The sequence below is a fragment of the Pimephales promelas genome, chromosome 7 (genome assembly GCF_988280905.1).
Source record: "Pimephales promelas chromosome 7, fPimPro1.hap1.1, whole genome shotgun sequence".
NCBI lineage: Eukaryota > Metazoa > Chordata > Actinopteri > Cypriniformes > Leuciscidae > Pimephales > Pimephales promelas.
The window spans coordinates 31,196,339-31,218,271 of NC_142775.1; the positions used below are offsets into that span (position 1 = coordinate 31,196,339).

At 39.3% G+C, this 21,933-nt stretch overlaps 1 protein-coding gene across 1 annotated transcript in view; it reads left to right on the forward strand.

Annotated features, from left to right (window-relative positions):
- The first annotated feature begins 1,123 nt into the window (after nucleotides 1-1,123).
- The window catches only part of nalf1b (NALCN channel auxiliary factor 1b), a 127,681-nt gene continuing 106,871 nt past the window's right edge, over nucleotides 1,124-21,933 (forward strand). The window contains exon 1 of the mRNA XM_039683376.2: nucleotides 1,124-2,706. Within this exon, the coding sequence (XP_039539310.2) occupies nucleotides 2,068-2,706 (639 nt within the window). The 5' untranslated portion in view covers nucleotides 1,124-2,067. The remainder of the gene's footprint in view (nucleotides 2,707-21,933) is intronic.

Consider the following 21,933-nt stretch of genomic DNA (forward strand, 5'->3'; position numbering starts at 1 on the left):
GTAGGTTTAGGGGTAGGAGTAGGTGGCTCAAAATATATTTTAATGCTATATTGTTAATAAAACTGCCCTTTCCCAACACCTGTCCGTTACGTTTTATCCTTTTTTATATTAAGTATAAAATGGGTATGTTTAGGTTTGGGATTAGGGTTACGGGATCTTACATTTATCTATAAAATAGTAAAAAGGGAAATTATCCAGATATCTTTACGATATAGAATATACGTAAATAGTTTACGTTTTGTAGCTGTAAAAACGTAATAATGTTACGTTTAAATGTTGCAGATACGTCTATATTGTACGTTTCAGCATCTATCCAAACGTACTAAAAAGTACGTTTTCTATCTTTGCAAAAACGTAAAATAGCTACGTATTAACAATGAGACCAGGCTGGTATATTAGATCTGTGTATTTAAGTTGAAGCAGTATAACATAGTACCTACTGCTATATACTGTAGGTTTTGATATGAATCAAACAACAAAAGAAAAAAAAACATAAAATCACTCCCTACTTTTGACTGAATAACTTTAGCTTTAATAACATGTCTTACTTGAATTCTGCTGTTTAATGCTCTAGTAAAGTGACAAACATGGCAGACTAGAGAGGTCTATGCTAATAGGGCAGAGTCGTGGGCGGGGCTTGTGTAACGTGACGTCATATTACATGGAAACTGTTAATAGCTAATTATGAAATACTGCTTATGATTTATGTAGATTTATTTTAAAAGGGGTATGGGGTGGTTTTATACACACACTGCCGACACAAATTAATGTTGAAATGGAATTTTGTATAATAGGTCCCCTTTAAGGAATAGACTCCAAGCTATTTAACCTGACAGTGATCTGACTACTTCAAGGATGCAAATGAAAAAGCAATGCATTTGCATGCCATCCTTCCTCGCCTCTCTCCTCACGTTCAGCACCGAGATATTGACAGGAAGGCAGAAGCCAAGCGCGTGGTGATTGTTCTCGGCACGCACACTTTGTTTGCTTTGAAATGTTGGATCAAACAGGGCCATGCCGCACAAGGTTAGGCTGTTAGAGGACAAATATACTGTATCTGTCTCTTTCTCTCTTACACACACTCGCCTCACGTTTCCGCGCACGCTTTCCAACGTGCTGCTTTGACGCCCAGATATCTCTCCGGTGCCCGGCTCACACAGTAACACGCTGCATACTAATAAACTTCAGCCTGAACGGGATGAACGAGACATACAAATGTCGTTTCATCTGTCACATGCTGATTCTCCTTTACGCAACATGTTGTGAAATTCTTTTCCTCCCATCTTAGCGCATTTAAAGGGCATTACGCATCGAAAAAAAACGATGTCATATAGCGCCACCGCGTCTTTAAACGTCCACACATCGTCGTTTATTAATTGTGTTGGTGATTGTATTGAACGGATTGCTTTTGACGGGAACGTTTGACGGGTTGGTGAAGATGTATGGACCATAAATGTGGACAAGAGGAATGACAAGGTGTCCGGCTTTAAAATCTAAACATGTACGTGAAAATGTGTATTTTTTATGAGTGATCTCTCATATTGACACGTCCGGTGAGTGTTAGTGAGGTGAGCGAGAGCGGGCTGGCGCGCACGCGCGCGTATCCATCGCCTGTAGTCTATAGATCTGTGTTACTGCGCCAGGATGGAGATGACGCAAATGACCCAGCTCCCCAAAAAGTGTTTCAAGACGAACATGGCGGCAACTTAACACAGGACCCAAGATGATGATGATGGTAATGATGAACATCAGAGAATTTCGAAGGCAATCCTCCCAGATAGGGAAAGAGCAGCTCGTTCAGCGTCTTTCCTTCCCTTGAGGAGATACGGGGACACAGACAGGAGCTTCGGGAACAGAGGAGGCATGTTGTCACGCAGAAAGCGCTTTTTCTCCGGGGAGCCATGCGGAATAACGGAGATATGACCGCGCGCGGCTTTATCTAGCCCAGAGAGTCGGATACAGCTGCCACGAGCGCTGTTTAACGGGAGGAAAACATTACAAATCAATGCATTTTGTGGCAGAGGAGCCGTCGCGGTGGAGTCGGCCAGTGCTGCTCTTTCCTGAAATATGACCAGGGGTGCTTGGACGTGTCGGCAGCAAGATGACGGCTTAAAAATCTGCTTCGCACCCCGAGAGGACGAAAAGCCATTATTCACCGATTCGGAAAGGGCCCAGAGATGGCGACTGTCCTTAGCCTCTCTTTTGTTTATCACCGTTTTGCTCTCTGATCATCTGTGGTTCTGTGCCGAGGCGAAACTGACGAGGACGCGAGACAAACGGCACGAGCACACGAACCATATACTTTCATCCAGCCATCAGAGAGAGCAGAGTCTTATTTTTATAGGCAATTCTACCAAACCTCCGTGGAGACTTGAAACTTGTCACCCTGACAGCCTCTCCAAAAACTGCTTGACTTTCGCCGAGCCGGAAACCGTGTGCTCGGGCCTCTCCGAGTGGAACCTGAGCGATTTCTATCTTTCCTTTTGTAACTCCTACTCGCTTTTGGATTTGTTTTACGGGTTTTCGAGTCCGGACAATTTGACCTGTAGCCTGGACATGGCTGATGCGTCGGGATGCAGCCAGTGCGTTCAGGCTTACCAACGCTTCGACCGACGAGCTCAGGAGAAATACCAAGAGTTTGAGCTTTTGGTTCAGAAATATGAAACGGATGTATATTCGGTGCGGACATGCATGGAAGAGTGCACGGTAGGCGTACGCTGCCTTTCCTTTTGGTGTTGGTTTGTTTACTGCTTGTAACAGAAGCTTATTTGCCGCCACTGTTATTTCACGGTAATTGTTTGGGGAAAAGAGAGAGAGAGAGAAAAAAAAGCACTTCATAACAGTCCGCTGTTTTGTCATCTGCGCGCGAGAACGCGCGCGCATACACGGTGTGCGCGCACTTGTGGATTAACGGGAGGTGGATTTTTGTTGGCACCTTGAATGCAAATGCAGTGCACGAGTTTGGGTTAGATGGAAAGGAGATTATGGAAGCGTTCAACAATATGTTTTTGCTGTGTGGTGTATACAGGTGTATCAAATCCTCAGTTGTATCAAATTCACTAAAGCGCATGGCCTATGATGGATGATCCATGACAGAAATGGGATAGCTACTCAAAAATGTAGCTACTAGCTAGCAGAAAATAACTTAATTAAACTGAATGCCACGCTTTAGAAAATTAATTTCACCTACCTCATATTTTTATAAATAGAAAATCTAAAAAAAATAGATGTAAATTGATCAATTTTATATATTACATTTCATTTATTTATTTACATTGTTATTATTATTTTTTAAATCCTAAAATTGAAATACTATACCATTTATTGTGATTGATGCTCACGTGACAGCACTTGAAGCAGGCAAATGTGGGAATACCGCTGTACAGTGTCAGATGGTAATGCCATAGTACTTGTCATATAATGACATACAATGTACAATCACTACCATATTCAAATACCTTGGATAAGCATGCAAATACCAAGGTGTAGGCTACATAATGCAGTGGTTCATTGTGTTTTGTTGTGTGTTGTTATTGTTTTTTTTTCAATGTTGCAATGTTTTAGTGAAGGCTATTCTGCTAACCTTAATCAACAAAATAGCTTGGCTATCAAGAAATGCAGTTGAACTGTTTAATCTTCCAGCCTTTCTTTTCTTTTCTTTTTTTGGTGCACTATTCAGAAAGCCATGCAAAAAAGAGACCACCTTAGACCAGCAGACATTCTTAGGGTTGTTTAAGAGGTTTTGTCCACAGGGGTTGCTCTCATAGTTGGTAATTACCTCAGTATGGAAGGACGAAGATGAGGGCATGTCCTCTCATTTGAAACAGACCGAGATTTATGGTTCTTGGTGTCCTGCAATCTGGAAAGAGGATGGAATGAAACAAAGATTGCATGTGTGAGGGAGTGAGAGGGAGATGGCGCAGTGCTTTATGGAATTTCAATAACGTTAATAGCGCAGCAGTGATTTTTTTCTGTGTAATCCCCGGAAGGCTATTCTGTTCTAGTCATTGTTAAGGTGTTTTTTTTTTTCTCTTCCACTTCTGGTATCGCGTTGAATAACATTGCTGTTGCACATGCATGAAATAGGACTGCTGCTCTTAATAGAGCAGCCGCCAAAGCAAAGAAGAGCATATGAAGCATGTCATTCTCAAACGATTAGCTATCTCAAGGTTTTTGAGTTCATAATTTCATGTGCTGTGGGATGAGAAAACAAGGCCAAAATGTACTGCCAAACATATTGCAGGACACTTTGTAAAGTACATTACACAAGGCTTCAGTGAGTGTGCAGCAGATTGTGACATATATATTTTAGTTTCTCTCTTGCAATCTCTATTTATGTGTTTTTAGTTTTGCTCAGGTTTACACACGGGAGTGTCTTGGTCCCTGTCCGTTGTGCTGAAACAAGTAGATAAGACACATAATTACACCTGAAAATGCAGAACATAAGCAATTCTGATTTCACACCCATTTTCTCCCTATAGTAACAAACAAAATATTTATTTAAAGCTGTATTAGGTGAAAAAAAAGAAAGAAAATTAAGTCATTAATTACTCACCCCCATGCTGTACCAACCCTGTAAGACCTCCGTTCATCTTCGGAACATAAATGAAGATATTTTTAACCCTTTCACACGTAAGTTTAAAATATTCTAACTGCAGCGTGAGTTTTTCAAGGCGACCTTTTTTTATTAAAATATAAGGAGAGTTTTATACGATTGTGAGTGTTACATATAGATCCGGGTCGGTAAAGACCCGAATATGTAATAATGATTGACGAAACATTCATGCATTTAAGGGTTAAAACATATTTAAATTAATATATCAATTGACCATGTCTCACTTGTTAGATATTCAAGATTAAACCAGCATCAGTAATATGGAATATGCTCAAATTGTATAGCTCTTACTGATTATTTACACTACTTCAGATGGCAGACAAATCCAATGCATAATCCATTTCAATCCATAGATTGTTTAGACACTACCCAAAATTACTCCCAGTCCAAAATCCAAGCCTATAAAGAACTTAAGGCAGAACAGCAACTATCTGGATGAAATAAATTCATAATCCTCCATCTGTTTAAATGTTTTGTTACCTTCTCTAGTTTCAGCCTTAGGCTGCATGGGCCGCCCACAGTCCGTTCACTGACCATATGATGCATAATGCACACACAAATATTAAGCTTTAATCTGATTGGCCAATCTTAAAGGGATAATCCGCTCAAAAATGAAAATGCTGTAATGATTTACTCACCCTCAAGTTGTTGCAAACCTGTATGAGTTTATTTCTTCTGCTGAACACAAATGAAGATATTTTGAAGAGCGATTTTAATTTTTGGGTGGAGTATCCCTTTAAGAAACTTTTTTTTTATATCAGTTCACCTGCAAAAACTCGTTTTTACAAGGTAAATGGATATTCACGAGCAGAACTAACCTGTATTCAGTATTTTGTTTTTGTTTTTCACATAGCTGTGAAATAATTTGTATTTATTAATCTTGAATGCATATAAATTCTGATAAGACTATACACATTTACCTTTATTGATATAGTGTTTTCGGTGCAGCTATCAATTATTATTATAGTGTAATACATCTGCCCTTAAATATGAGGTATAATAAAAATAAACTGCGATTAGTCACTTTATTTGTCAATCGTGGTTCTTGGCCAGAATACACTGCAATGTGTACCGGATCTTATGCTGTTAGTCAAACGTTTGTCTAAACAAGACTACTATTTCACAAGAACGCTTACTGGAGACTTGTTCTTTCAAGGCTTTTTGTCAGTTATAATGATTCAGATTGACTGATGTTGATTGACAGCTGCTAGTGGATGTGCAGGGGCCCAGGTGTCCTTCGTTAAACATGAGCAGGTTTTTGTCAGAGGGTCAATCTCAGGTCAGCTTTAGACGAGACTTGAATTTTTTAACCCTGTATTGTTAACCCTGTAAAGTCTGACATGAAATAATAGTCAGATTTTTAGTCGTATTTGATACATCAGACTTTTTTTCATATAGTATAAGATATAAGAGATATCAATATAGATAAAGGAGAATATGGAGATGCATGAGGAGGGGAAAGCACATTAATTTTATTCAGGGGCCCAAACTGAGCAAATATGAAATGTGGTGTAGTTTCTGATATTTATATGGTCAAAAAGTAAGGAAAAAAATCAGATTTTTGTCAACACACATTCGGTTTTATTGTGCAGCCTAATAATGAAATATAATACAATGATACCTAGATATGTACAAATAAATATTCTTCAAAAGATGTATAATGTTTGATGCTCACATTTCAACAGTATACTTTTTTATGTATATATTTTGTATAAAATTATCTATGGATAATATGGATAGTTTCTTCCATCTAGTAAATGTTTTTCTTGAATTATTACTAACAACATAAAAGTATAAAAACAAGTAAAGACTGAAGGGGGGCGTTTTAGAATCATACTAAAAGGCCTAGTATGTATAAAAGTAAAGTATTAATTAAAGTATTAATTATCAATCAGATGGCCAAAGGCATGTAGAAGATTATGTACAACAACAGGTTTTTCTGCAAAGTGTTGATCATGTTGATAATTTATAGGCCTTAGAAATTTGCATTCTAAATTTGATACAGTTTTTAAATTAATTTAGTTGTGCTTGGACGATAAGATTTTCAGTGATCTGCGCACATAAAAACACCTTGTATTGAACAAGAATGCGATAAAAATCCTTTCACTGTTTGTCAGGGATCAACTAGTGATACGGTTCTTCACACAAACTAATGGAGAACATTAAATGCCAGTTTAATTTTTATTTTGGTTTCTCCCAAGCCAGTAAAGAAACATGAAAACATTCCAAAGGGGGGGAAAAATCCAAAATCCAAAAAATAAATAAATAAATAAATAAAATACCCTGGATCAAGTATAACAAGTCAGATTACTGTACTCACTGAACACCAGTCATAGACTAACTGACCACAGTGTATACACATGGGTACGACCATTTCTCAAAAGTAATATAGCACTATCAAGTAACACCATTTCCTTCAATACACACTTTTTTTAAATAGCACAACACAAACAGCAAAGGTATAAAAAAACATGATACAAGTCCTTTCAGGTCTTTTACTCAGTTCAAGATGGCTGCCATCCTGAATGCTGAATCAGGTGATAGACTAGCCACCTGAGCACTAAACCAGTGGACATTTAAGCTTTTTCTCATAAACTATTGACTGAGACACAGGAGTCTAGTTGTATGTGTGTGTGTGCATGTGTAATCCATATCTCCACTTTGCTGACACATCAAGTTAAATAAAGAGTATTTTTAAAACAAAAGTATGTGCTAATGTCTTATACAAAGTGGTTAGCAAGGGGAATAGAGGGTAGCTCTGTGACACTGTTTTACAAGGAGACATCTGTAATCAACATACCAAACCCTTGGTCTACAGAGAATGACTGGAATTGATACCTTGTTGTTTTGTGTGTGTGTTTGCATTGTAAGCTGTTTGTGAATCACAACTCGTCTCCTTTTGTCCTCCTTTTCATCAGATAATCAGCGACAAGAATGCAGACTGTAAAAATTGTTGGAAGAATCACGTCGTCCTAATGATATAACAATCTGATTCGGGGAGTTGGTAGCCTTTTTTACTCAATCAATCTGAATTGCAAATCTATTCTTATGTTCATGTGACCTTTGCACAAGCACTGCACTTTGTGTTTGAATTGTGAAATGTCAGTTTAATGACCCCAGCACTTCTTAAAGTGAAATTATATTTCGGTGGAAACAATCGTATCTATCTCACTTTCTTACCCTTTTTTTCCAAAGCATCTTTTCCACTTCTTCTCCCTCTCCATATGTGTTTGCTCGCCTCCTCACCTTTGTGGCCTGCGCATTGTTGCACACAAGTGGGGAGATAATGACATTTTGGCGAGAAGCTGCCCTCTTGACAGCACGACAGTGTGACTTTGTAAGGGCGCTTTATTCACTGTCTAAGCCATGGCGACTGCGGAGGGAGCAGAATCCGGCTTTCCACGTCCTTTTCCCTAGGGCATAAAATATGTATGGGACTAAAGAAGCATGGACCTGCCGGATCTCTGTTTGCAAGGAAAATTAATGAGACGGAAAGACAACGATTTCCACTGTGCTGCCCCATGTATGCATCCGGGAACAGGAACTTTTGGCACTGAATATCTCTGGTGATTAACATGCAGAGGGTGGACTTACATTTTGTGGAGATCCATATTTTAATCATTAAGACATTCTAAAGTGGAAATGTCATGACTCATATCTGTGGATCTAGCAGCACTGAATGGAATGGTGAAATTATGATTGTTTTCAAGCTGATTTCTTGATAACTCTCTCTTCACCTGCCACATTAACATAGTGAATGGCCAAATGCAAACCACTGTCCAATTTTGTCAGGCTTGTCCATATGTACATAGTAATGTCCTGATAGTGCCATAATGATTGCACGTTTAGGGCGGTCAGTTTACTTCAATCAGTAACATTGTGGTTAATAAAAGAGCTGTGGTTACCAAAATATTACTTACTTAAAATTACTTGTATAATAAACTGACAGCCACCATTTAGGCTGGCCACAATAAAAGGCTACTCTAAAATGTGCTGTTTTATTACACAGCACAATGCCACAGATGTCACAAATTTTGGCAGTACATCCAACCGGGCTTACAACCGCAGACCACATGTAACCACACCAGCTCAGGACCTGCACATCCAGCATCTTCACCTCCAAGGTCATCTAAGACCACCCGCCCGGACAGCTGCTGCAACAATCGGTTTGCATAACCAAATAATTTCTGCACCAACTGTCAGAAACCGTCTCAGGGAAGCTCATCTGCACGCTCATTGTCCTCACCAGGGTCTCGACCTGACTGCAGTTCGTCATCGTAACCGACTTGAGTGGGCAAATGCTCACATTCGATGGGGTCTGGCACTTTGGAGAGGTGTCTTCTTCACAGGTGAATCCCAGTTTTCACTTTACAGGGCAGATGACAGAATGCATGTATGGCGTTGTGTGGGTGAGCGGTTTGCTGATGTCAACGTTGTGGATGGAGTGGCCCATGGTGGCGGAGGGGTTATGGTATGGGCAGGCGTATGTTATGGACAACGAACACATGCATTTTATTGATGGCCTTTTGAATGCACAGATATACCACAACGGGATCCTGAGGCCTATCGTTGTGTCATTCATCCACGACAATCACCTCCTGTTGCAGCATGATAATGCATGGCCCCAGCATACTTCTATGGCCAGCATACTCACTGGACATGTCACCCATTGAACATGTTTGCTCTGGATCGGCGTATACGAGCGTGTTCCAGTTCCTGTCAATATCCATCAACTTGGCACAGCCGTTGAAGAGGAGTGGACCAACATTCCACGGGCCGCAATCAACAACCTGATCAACTCTATGAGAAAGAGATGTGAGGCAAATGGTGGTCACACCAGATACTGGCTGGTTTTCGGACACAAATGGAGTAAATAGAGTAAAACTTTACATTTTAGAGTGGCCTTTTATTGTGGCCAGCCTAAGGCACATTTGTGCAAAAATCATGCTGTATAATCAGTCTTGATATACCAGACCTATGATATGGATGGATTATCTTGGCAAAGGAAAAGTACTCAGTAACACAGATTTGTAAAATATATTTGAGAGAAATGGGCCATTTGAGTTCAGCTCATTGTAATTGTTCAAAAAATGAGTCCTCTGTTTATGTTACTCGGAAGATCGAAAGCTTTGGAACAAAGTAAGGATGGGTAAAACCACTTTTCTCTTTTGTATAAACTATTCCTTTAAACATATGAGCAACTCATGCACAATCCACATGAGAAATATCCTCTCCACTGTGCAGGCACATCCAAGCATCATTACTGCTATGGAAATCTTCCTTAACCCTACATCTACCCGTACACCAACACGTCCACCCACGCACACTCTCACACACTGAACCTGAAGTACAGAAAGAAACTGGCAAGTCTGAGTGTTTACTCTCAGGTAGAGAACAATCTAGCCGTGTTCATCAACCTCCAGCTAGGCACGGAAAACCAAGCACATGGCCATAAACACACAGTAACCAGACCTTTCATTTAGCCCTGCCACTGCCCGAGCAGCAGGAACCTCCTTAATCCTTTCCAACTTGACCGGTCTCTAAATAGTTGAAATCAATGCTTCCTGCTCAAGTCCTCTTTAACCTTTCCAGGAAGGGCAGATGGTGAAAGGAGGGCTGGCAGACGAGGCTTCTTTGGCTCAGAGGCTCATATGCCACTCTGTGTCCCTGGAGTTGGCTTATCGTCCTCAGCCCTGGGGCCTTTTTGACACGGCACAGAGGCTCAGCGGAAAGCCAGAGGACAAAGCCAAGGATCACGATCCTATTCTACTACCACCGCACTGGCCAGAGATGCGCTCACGGCACTCGTGTGATCATTGTTTTCCCCTGCCTGGAACACTTGTAAAACCACAAGCAATTACTGTCAGCCCTGTGCACACATGGGCGTATTTACCGATGTGTTGTGAATTCCCATTTAGAGACGAGACATAAATGAAAGATAAATGAAGTTGGATGTGGGAAGTGTCTTTCCCTGTTGAAGTAAATGGTCATCAGCGAGCACAAAGGCCCTGTTTACACCTGATATTAAGATGCGTTCTGGTTGATCGGATCACAACTAGAAAGGAGGGACACACCCACACCTCATTTTAATCCGTTTCTTTTGTCCACAATGTATATAAATGAATGAGGCATTTATATAGAGAACATTGTGCTTGGGATGTTTTTTTTTTCTTCAAACCAAACTTGGGTCTACAACTAAAGATTGTAGACTGGATTCACTGTAAAGAGACTGAATACACAGATAGATCACGGAGACCATGGATAAGTGAGGTGACTAATTTATGTTACTAGCACCTGACTCTGCAGGAACACTATAGGACTTTAAAGTCAGCATGAAAACGATGTTGTCATAGATTTTTCTTCCCTATTGGGACGTATGTCTAAGTGAAACAGCTTCTCAGAAAAAAAAAATTCAAGGGATATCGTGTCCCATCCTCTCACCATTAAACATGTAATCAGATACGTTATTTTAGATTTTGAGGGCACATACATATTGCAGTATTTATTATATATGATTTGTACATATCATTATTTTTAAAATATTCCATGAAAAACAAGAATATTCCATCTTGATTTCATGGTGACTTTAATGGCATGTAAATCGACTCACCTTACATTTGGGTTTGCTGAAAAGTAGTTTTCAAGATATCCACTGTTCTATCCACTCAGCATGTATAGATTTTGGTGAGAATTTCAGAGGTTGGCTCAGCACAGGCATTATAATGAACCAAATCCAGGTTACTGCCAAAAATTCAGGGCTCGACAATAATTGATGGCCTGCTGGCCCAAAGGCCTGTGTGAGAGTTTGGGAAAGATAAACAGAATAGCCACTTCTCGTATTGGACCAGCACTATTTATTACATATTTGATCATGTGTATGAATTTTAATGCTTTGTTTATTTGAACTGGAAGTAGCGACAGGTATTTTCTTCCATATTGTGACATACATTTGAGTGTAATATTAAAAAAAAAAAAAAAAAGCATGTTGGACAACAAAAAAATGTAAGGGTGGGGCTTGATTCTATCAATCGGATTGATTGTAAAGAATTTTATGCAGATTAAATGTTTGGGGAAGTCCGGTATATATCAAGTGTCAGTTCCACTGGAAGGTGGAATATGATATTTTGTCTAAAAATTACCTGGTAAAAAATTAATTAATTGTTCACACTAAGATCAAAAACATGCATTTATAAAATCAATAAACTATTTTTTTTTTCTCCAGATTTTAACCATTTGTTTTCTGTGACATTTGGTCATATATACACATATATACATGCATATATATACATTAAAGGATGGCGTGCTTGGCTGTAAATGACATATCACTACAAAAGAAAACAAATGGATGCACATGCCACACACACATTAAATCAAACAAGCATTAATCGTGTATCTCTGGAGTGCTGTTTCCTGCAGGTCCAGGCCTGGCCCTTTCTTCCGGTCTAATTCAATTTGTAACCTCCTGATTCTCTCTGCTGTACTTATGAAGGAACAATCTCTCTCTCTCTCATCCACTGCTGGAGCCAAAGTCTTCTGTTGTACTTGGAGAGGTGATTTAGCCTCAGAGACTCACTCTCTAAAACTCACGTACCAAAAATCCTTACCCATCTATCCTTCACAGACCGTCTCAGATTTATATGTCGGATAAGCTTTATATTTCTATAACTGGCTGTGTCCACACTGGCCCAGACAGACTTCCTGAGGTCCCTCAGGACTGCCTCTAGAACACAGCAGTTAATACAAGCCTTTCTTCCTTCTGTCTTCTCGGATCTTTCTTCTTTTCCTGAGTGGGGGATGGCCGTATGCTCAGCCAGAGATTCGGTTTTAACGAACTAATCCTTCCTGTAGTCAGTTATAGAGAACATATACAAAAACCTCTGAAATCTAGACATCTGCACTCGTAAATAACATACTATTAGTTCAGGTTTTGAATTAGAATGTTAACATCATTAATAAGCAGGACCATCTCATAAGGGAAACGTCGCTTTAGAGCTGAAGATCTTATCACTCGTTTGAATGACGCAGAACACAAAGCAGATACAACTGATATGAGGTATTGAGAAATCATGAAACATTTCAAGAATATGTCATATTTCACAACAAAATCAAAGGAAGGAAATAAAAAATAGCTTGTAGTAGACTGTTAAACAAGAATATTTTGATCATTTGGATATATTTTAAAATGAAGTTTATTCCTGTGATGGCAAAGCTGAATTATCTGCATCATTGCACATTAGTGACGCATAATCCTTCATAAATCCTTATATTATTTTGATGCTCAAGAAACATGTATTATTATTATCAATGTTGAAAAAAACAGTTGTGCTGATTAATATTTGTGTGGAATTTGTATGATACCATCAGGATTCTTTGATGAACAGAATGTACAAAAGAACAGCATTTATTTGAATTTAGAATCTTTTGTAACATAATAAATGATTTTACTGTCACGTTAGATCCATTTAATACATCCTTGCTGAATAAGCATTACCTGTATTTCTTTATTTTCTTTGCATCTTACATCTTGAACCAGAGCTCCACAAAAAAAAAGACTTGTCATAATTAGTAGATGTGTTTCATCCAAAGCTATTTATAGTTATTTAATAAGCTATTGTTATCTACTTATAGTACAATAATTCCAGAGAAAATACCCCGAAGCAAGTTGAGTGCCTTGCTTAATAACTCTCCAGTTAATGGGCATCAATTACCAGAAGTGAATCGACATCCAGTGTGTAATCAGTCGGGCGTCAAGGTTTGGGTAGTTAGCCCACTGACGGCCATTCAAAACTTGCCATGTACTCTGACAAAATGTCATCATACACACCTAAAAATAATGGTTCTTTATTGACAGTGATGGTTCCATGAAGATCCTTTTACATCCATGGGAACTTTCCATTGCACAAAAGGTTCTTCATAGTGAAAAATAAATGTTCCATAGATTATTAAAATGAAAAACTGTTATGTTAAAGATTCTTTGGGCAACCAAAAAAAAAAAAAAAATGCTTCTTCTATGGCATCACTGCAAAACTCCCCTTTTGGACTTTTGGAACCGTTATTTTTAAGAGTAAATATTAATTGTACTGCCAGTAAATTGCTCTTAAAAAATGCAATGCTAGAACCGAATCATTTTGATCCAGCTTTTTCAGGTTAAACTTTTTTGAGTTAAAAATGATCCAAAATAGATTTTTGAGCAATTATACAACCAGCCAGTGTTCAAAACTATCTGCTTGCCTTAGCTCGATTCAAAACGGTAAGCTTGTAATTATGTGTTTAATTTCAGTGGTATTGGTGGATTTACGCGGGAGATTCGAGCATGTCTTTGCATCATTACGTCCCATCTGTACACATAAAGAAGGCTATATTGCGAGTGAGGATGTTGGAGGTGGCAATTTCTAGCCTTTTCTCACAGCTTTTGATATAATTTAACTTATCAATTTGATGGGGGATCTAGAAAGGTTCAAACGACAAGCACCAGTGACAAAAGATTCACCCGTTGTAAAATGTTTAGAAGAAGAGACTGCAATCGGCCCATGTGAAAACAAAAGCTAAATATCTGAAGGGCTTTCACGTAATGCTGAAGTTGAACATGAACAATTTAAGAACAATTTGCACGGTTTGACTTGATATAATAAGCAGATTTAATCTGCGTGATTTACAGCAATGTTTTTTTTTTTTTTCCTTAGTTGGTCAGAAGAACAAAAGTGGGAAAAAGTTAATTAGTTGTTCAGATAACACAGTCTCATCCCAAAAAGTCATATAACTGACGTCTTGGGACGTCTTTTGACTATACGTCAATATCCGCCTTTTTAGGGTCCCCTTAAACGTCGGTAGATGGCGATCCAGGGCCGTCATACAACTGACGCTTTACCTTTAACGTCAGTTAGGTGACGGGTTAGGTTTAGGGTTAGGTTTAGGTCTGGGGTAGAGTTAGGATCCCATATCCTCATCTACCGACGTTTAAGGGGGCCCTAAAAAGGCGAATATTGACGTATGGTCAAAAGACGTCCCAAAACGTCAGTTATATGACGTCTTGGGATGAGACCGGGTTGGTTCAGACTATATTTTAGTGTGAAAATTCATATGTTGGTCATACTTCCAAAAAGTAGAATCTGTGATTCTGAGTGCCAGGATCCACACAGCGTGGCACCTGACAGCTGCACATTCTCTTTAAAACATTGGATTCATCCGCGCTGTGCCGTGCCGAGGCACAACTCACCAACACATTCTCATCGTAGGGCGTCATATAGTGACGCTTTTGACAATGCATATATACATCCAACGCACATGGCACCCTTTGGCATCAATATAACACGCTTCGGTTATGGGTCTAGGGTAGGGTTAGGGTTAGACCACTAGGAGGCGCCTTCTGGCCAATATATATCTGCATCTCATATTGACGCTAATGGGTGTCATGTTGGGTGTATACGCATTGTCAAAAGCGTCAGTATATGACGCCTTGGGATGAGAACGGGCTGGACTCACGTATAGTTGATAATTCCGCGAATGACTGCAATTGCAGATTTCGAACAGAGATGGCGACAAAGAGAAAGAAACTGCAGACTTTTTTTTTTCTTCTTTTTTTGCATTTGGGGTGTCATGTAATTTATCTCTGATGAATCTGCAATTGCAGTCACAAGACTGCCTGAGACTGAGGATCGTCCATAGGGACTGAGGTGGTTGTTTAGCTGGAGGTGGTGTGCTGTAGGTAATTAAGAGCAGTGTGTGTTGCTTATAATGAATTAGAATTAAACAGAGCAACTCATTAAGGCTCTCTCCTAGGAGAACTATAAGCAAAAGGATCAGTATTTATTTATATGTCCCTGAGAGGGAGACTTCAGTCGGATCTGACTAACAGATGTCATGGCAATGACCTGTGTGTCGAAATACACACTTGAGGTCAGAGCCACTGATGAGGTCAGTTTGCTTTTTCTCACTCTTCATCGGTTCCTCTTGTGTCTCTGAAGTCGATGTCTAATTTAATTAGAGCGTTGTTGGTTTTTCGTTGTGCAAACAGCAGAACGGAAGGGAAACTCTGTCATATGAGATGGCAGTGTTTGTCCCACTCGAGAAACCACACGAGAAGTCACAGCGTCTCTGGTGTTTTCTCTGAGTGTGTGTGGGATTATGGATTCCAGGAAGAGCTGTGCTGATTTTATGAGAAGCTCAATGATAAAGTGATATGTAATATGCTTTGCTTCTCGTCAATTTTATATACACAGCAAGATCTTGCAAAGACACAACGTTCGTGCTTTGTCAGTTGCCATTGTCAAGTAACAAGCCATCAGATGTTCCTTGAACTTTTCAGTCCATGAAAAAATAGTGTGTACCTATGAAGACTACATTTTCATTGAAAAAAGACGGTTTATTGTACATCAAAAAGATGTCAAAAAAACTAATAATGGCAACCTACTGGTGAGGACGAGTAGGATATGGGAAGTTTAAAAGAATCAAATGAAAAATAATGGTATGAATATTACTCGTTGATTTTTGTTTAAAATTGGTCATATTAATCACTAGCCTGGCTGCGCCCTCCTACGCACTTCCGCTCAATTTCATTTTACTTCTGTACTACGTCTGGGATCGCTCCATATCCTTAGGTTTCCAGAAATCAATTTTTTGTAGGACCAATCAGCGAATAGAGGGAGTGGCTGAGAAAGATTACGTTGATGTAAGCGCGTCAGTTTCAATTCAGTAATGGCAGCGGAGAAAGACGTGAGAAAAGCTATTCGGTCCGTTGTTGGAAAAGAAACTGCCGAATATACAGAATTTAAAGCCGGATTGTTCTAACCGTCTAACCTCTTGTTGCACAACTGAGGAAAAAGTGAAAGAGGCAGAAAGTTTGGAAGTTTGTGCTGGGCAGTTCGTGCACGATGACCGTGACATTTTGGACGGACGGTTTAGCCTGGTGTTCGGAAGCCCCGAGTCCTGGCTGCTAAACTATTGTTGAAGATCCGCTCAGGAGTCATGTCAGTCGCTCATATTCCCAACTGTAAATTTACTGATTCTTGTGATGAATAGAACATTTTGAGCCCCTTTGTGCACTGGTGCAGGAGGTTGGTGTGTCAGTTTTACATGTTGTAAATCATACAAATTGGTTGTGATTTAAAAAAAAATAATTGTCATAAATAAAAATGTGAAAAACCATACTTTGAAGATATTTGATTTTCAGTTTTAGATGACAATGGTTGATTTGTTTTACTAAAAAAATAAATGCCACATAAAAATGTACAAACACATACTTTGAAGACCATAAAGGTAATTAAGAAACAATAAGACGTAATATGAAAAATTGTTGTTTATTACACATCTGCAGATAGAGACAGACTGATCATTCACTGTAGCTGCTACAGCACTTGCGGCAGATCAGAAACGACCACAGCGGCGTATTTGTAATGATTAGACACAGCTTCCACCGTTGAATGAATATATCACTGTCCTTCGTGTCAAATATACATTTCGAATTAATAATTGTTCCTAGATTAACAAAACCTGCAGCGCTCGTTGACTGATATCCTATTGTAAACATAATCCTCTGATCATTCGGACTTGTTGTTTCCAGCCATTTCGGCGCGTGACATACGTCACTCACGACACCCCGTTAGCGATTGGCTATGGCAGATCGTGAGTGACTTTGGGCAGATCCAATAGATTTGAACTTTAATAGTGAACCCGCCTACAAGGAAGGAAACGTTTTTCAATGGAGCGGTTCCAGACTCTATGTGGAAATGAAATGAACTAGAGTCTGGTTGAACCAGGCTAATTAATCACATTGATAAAACCCCCAAACGACACCCTAACCTTGTGGCTAATCACGCTGTACAAATCTAAGATGTCTAAGATCCATGAGAATAATAAATAAAAAATTTGAAACCTGGAAAACCAAACAGTCCAGAGGCATGGTGACTTTTTGTTCAAATTCAAAATGTAATTCGGTACCATCACATTATCATTAGTAGAGAATGAAATCCCATAAAGCATTATGACCAGTAAAATATTCAGAAATAAATGTTGTTTATTGATACAATTAATTATTAAATAAACCAATATTTTTGTGCACTATGTATACTCTTATGTTTATTATAGTAGTATCGCAACGTTAGTTTAACAACATGCTACAGCCAAACTCTAATGAATTAAATTGTGAGTAAAGCCTTTAATGGTGTGCAAAGTTGCTGCTTATGTAGAGCGTTCTAAATCAATCGCTTATGAATTTCCAGTTCAGTTAGGATGCTGCCTTCATCTGCTTATGTAAGCTATTCACTATGTTTTGGAACAGAGCCACTGAGCCCTTTTCACAGACCCATGCCTTTATGTGTCTCCCAACACAGCGTAATGTGGATTGAATACGAGTGCTGACTTCTAATGTACAGCAAATGCTGCTGCTGTTTCTGCACGCAATTACCCATAATGCAAGTTGCTGACTGGATCATAATCCACACAGCTGTTTCTTTATAGTGCCGTGTTCGCGCACACATTTACATACATTCGCCTTTCTGCTTACATAAAATGGCCTCATTACTGTCTGTCTTCAGTGCCGGCACTGTGTCGGTTCTGTTCTGCTGTTGCCTCCTGTTGACATTACCAGTAATCATGTCATTTCCTGTTGACTCCTCCTCGCACGTGTCGTCGGGTGCCAGTCTTTTCTCTGCCGCTCTGAGGCTGGAGACGGCGCTTTATCTTCCCACCATACTCTGCTCATTTGCGGCTGAATTCTGCCGTTGGGCCGGCGTGTCAAACGGATTACGAAGCCGAATGAGATTAAGGAAAACAGCGTGAGAGTGTGACCAGCCATTATGACTGTTTCAATGCTAAATGCCTCCTACTCTGAAACCAGTGCAGTGAGCTGGAGCGCATTGATGTTCATTCTCACACCCAAAATGTCTATTTTATCCATTTTGCCTTCTCCCTCTCCTCTCGTAAGCTTCGGTTTGTTTGCATGGGTGCCTTGCTTTTTTCTGCGTGTCAGATTATCTTCAATTATTTCCTCATTGTATGGAATATCATCTTGATTTTAAAAGGAATATGTTTACTCAAATGAATTTCTCATGTCATTCCAAAACCTTATGAAGTGGTTCGGTTTGTACGTGTATGTATGTGAGCGAATGTGTTTGTTTCAACTTTTTGGTGTGTGTGTGTGTGCTCTTGCTGTACAAATCTATGATCTCAGAACCTAAACAATGTCCACGAAGGAGCAGGATCTCAGTTGATCTGCGGTGTGTACGGCACGCCTCGGATAGCTGCTGTTGTGCTGTCATTAAAGACACTATCAGATGGGAATCAGGAGATGTTTTAATACTGCTCCTAATGTAAACACAGGCTTTATTATCCCATAGACTCACATAGATCACAATCACTGTCAGAAAAAAAATATGGCCATGCACAAGAAGACCAAAGAAATGGAATGAAGGAAGAACTGGAAAAGCTTGTTGATAGCAGATAGCTGCTAATGAGATGTTAAAGTCAATAGTCGAAATCTGAAAATGTGCTTCCCCTCTGGAAATGTGTTCTTTCTTTTGATGACATGGCTTGGGCAGAACATACTTAAACCATCAAGGCCCCAATATACTCTCTGCTAGGGGGAAAATGAAGTTCAAAACACTTGACCAGCAATATAGTTAGTGAACATCCGACGGCACCCACACTGCTGGGAGCAAAGTTTATACAAGTTTATGAAAACAAATCCAAAACGAACTGCGTTTCAGCCTGATTTTGTTCGAAATGACGTCACATCAGTTTGTTCTTCGATTTAGCTTGAAGTATATCGGGGCCTTAAGTCTCTTGAGAAGATGTTGAGGATGTGTGCTAAAAACAAACGAGAGGCATCCAGCTGCAGCCCTGCAGACTCACTTCTTGCTAGACACCAGTGGCTGGACCACAATGGATGGACAGCAGGTGTAATTTTCGTATCGTCATTCACTTTTCAAATGGATGTCATTTCCGTATCGTCATTCACTTTTCAAATTTGACGCGCCATGCAGATGTCAGCGGTAAAAAAATTACGTAAAAGACGTGTGCAATTAAGCCTGCAAAGAATGCTGTCTATCCATAGGTGAAAATATAAAATAAATATATGTCAATCCAGAGATGAAAATATAAAATAAATATGACAATCCAAAGGTGAAAATATAAAATAAATATATGCCAATTCAGCGGTAAAAACGGAAATGATGGAGAAAACGGAAATGACCTGTACATCCACTGGTGTCTAGCAAGAATTGAGTCTGCGGGGCTGCAGCTGGATGCTATTGAAACAAACCCCACCCTCTATATTTTCTCATTTAGTGTTCCGTTTCACTCCAAAATATGTCATATAATACTGAAGTAAATAATACTGAAGTAAAGTCTTTAAAGGTGCTATTTTAGCGAATATGCAAACTTCCACCGTTTTGCTAAACAGCCTTTATACAAATTCTCTGTCTAAATGTTTTACCCATTATGTTTTGTGAGTGACAAATGGTTTGAGGGCTCTTAAAAGTGTGAATTGGATTGATATTTTACCTGTCTGCTGTCTGTCACGTCACATCTTAGAATAGTTGCTAGTGAAGTGCCCATGAGCAGAGATGGCAGCACACAGTAGGCCTGTACTTTTTAAAAGTAAATGTGCTGTTGGAGTACTATGATGGTTTTACAATGGTAATTTTATTTTTACACCATGGAATGCTTACTATGTCCATGCACCATTAAATATTATACCATTATAAATATTCCATGGTATTAGTCCTCAATGATAAATGTACAAAAACATGGTAAAACAAGGGCACATTTGGTACTTTATTTCTTGTTAGTGTATCCTCTCTAGCAGAAATATATATATATATGTCATTGTGCACATTTTGATCATTCCAGTACTCCATCGTTGCAAGACAAGTCCTGCCACCCTTGTCCAGCTGCCCATGAAGAGCACGCAGGCGGGCAGTGTGTCCCAGCATATACATGCTGTAAAGTGGTCAACAGTGAGCCTGAGTGCTGGTCTCTCTCACCCTCACATCCCAGTGGGAATGAGACACAGTGCTAATGGAAGAGAGCTGTCTCAACAAGCCCCCTAGCCCTCTGTTTCTCCATCCCTTCCTCTCTTCCTTCCTGCTCTCTTTACAGTAGGGTCTGAGAGAGTGTGAAACATTCAGTGATGATAATTGGCTCAGATTCCCAGCTGGTTTTAGTGGCATTAAATATGAATAGCAGGCTCATGTAGACTTGTTTAGACTAGAGGAGTTATGAGCTGAGAAGCGTTTTTTCATGAGTATCATCAGTGTGAATAAGTGCAGACTAATGAAACAGGTCTAAATCTGTGATGACAAGAGTGCTGTCACACACATACACACGTGGCTGATTGTAATCAGCCACACATCAACCAGGTGAAAGAAAAAAGATAAATTAAACAACCTTTGTCAGTTGTGTTTGAAAAATATTCGAATTTTTACAATAGGCTGTGACGGTCCACTTGTACATATATGAATGGGAACGTAACATGTGTTACTAACTAACTAAACTAATACTAATATTTATTTGTTAAAAATAGCATTTGATTGTTCAATATGGCAACACACCAAACTGACATCAAAGAACTGGCACTGAAGAAAGGTGTATTGCCTCACATCACCTGCGTCTTGGCCAAAAAGTTGTTCCTAAAGGGTAATTCCACCGGTGGAGACATGAATATGTATTGAAAGTGGGTCATATAGTAGAATAGTATCATACATTTCAAATTTGGGTCCTTCTTGGCCGATAAAAGGCAGAAAATGACTTTTTTGACAACAATCCCCATAGTGCATTGCAATGCCCAGCTCTGCAGACTACTCGCACTACTCCGCCCATCAATAGAATAGAATAGAGTTGAGCTCCACTCTACACTACTACCTGGAAATCATTTCGCACAATGAAATCAGATAATGTGCGTTAATATAATATGACGACGTAAGAGCGCCAAGGTGGCACTCACGACATCCGCCAATGGATTGACGTGATTCTATATGGACAATCTTCAGACAATCGGTACACTTAGCCTACTCTTTCCTCTCTTTCCATGAAGGAGGGAACGGAGGATGTGGTCGATGCACCCAATCAATTCCTGATGGACAAAATCAAGTCCCGTCCTACATTTTTTCATCTTTGAGAAGAGAAATATTGCGACTTCTCTTTTGAATTTGAACACTAATCTCACACACCCAAAAATATAGTGCTGCACTATTTAAATTATTTAAAATAAAAAATAAAAACATAAAGAAATTAAGTAATTGTTATTTTTCATTATAGATGAATATGTTCATTATAGATTGTTTTATTCACTAAACTCATGACCAGCATAAACCATTGAATTT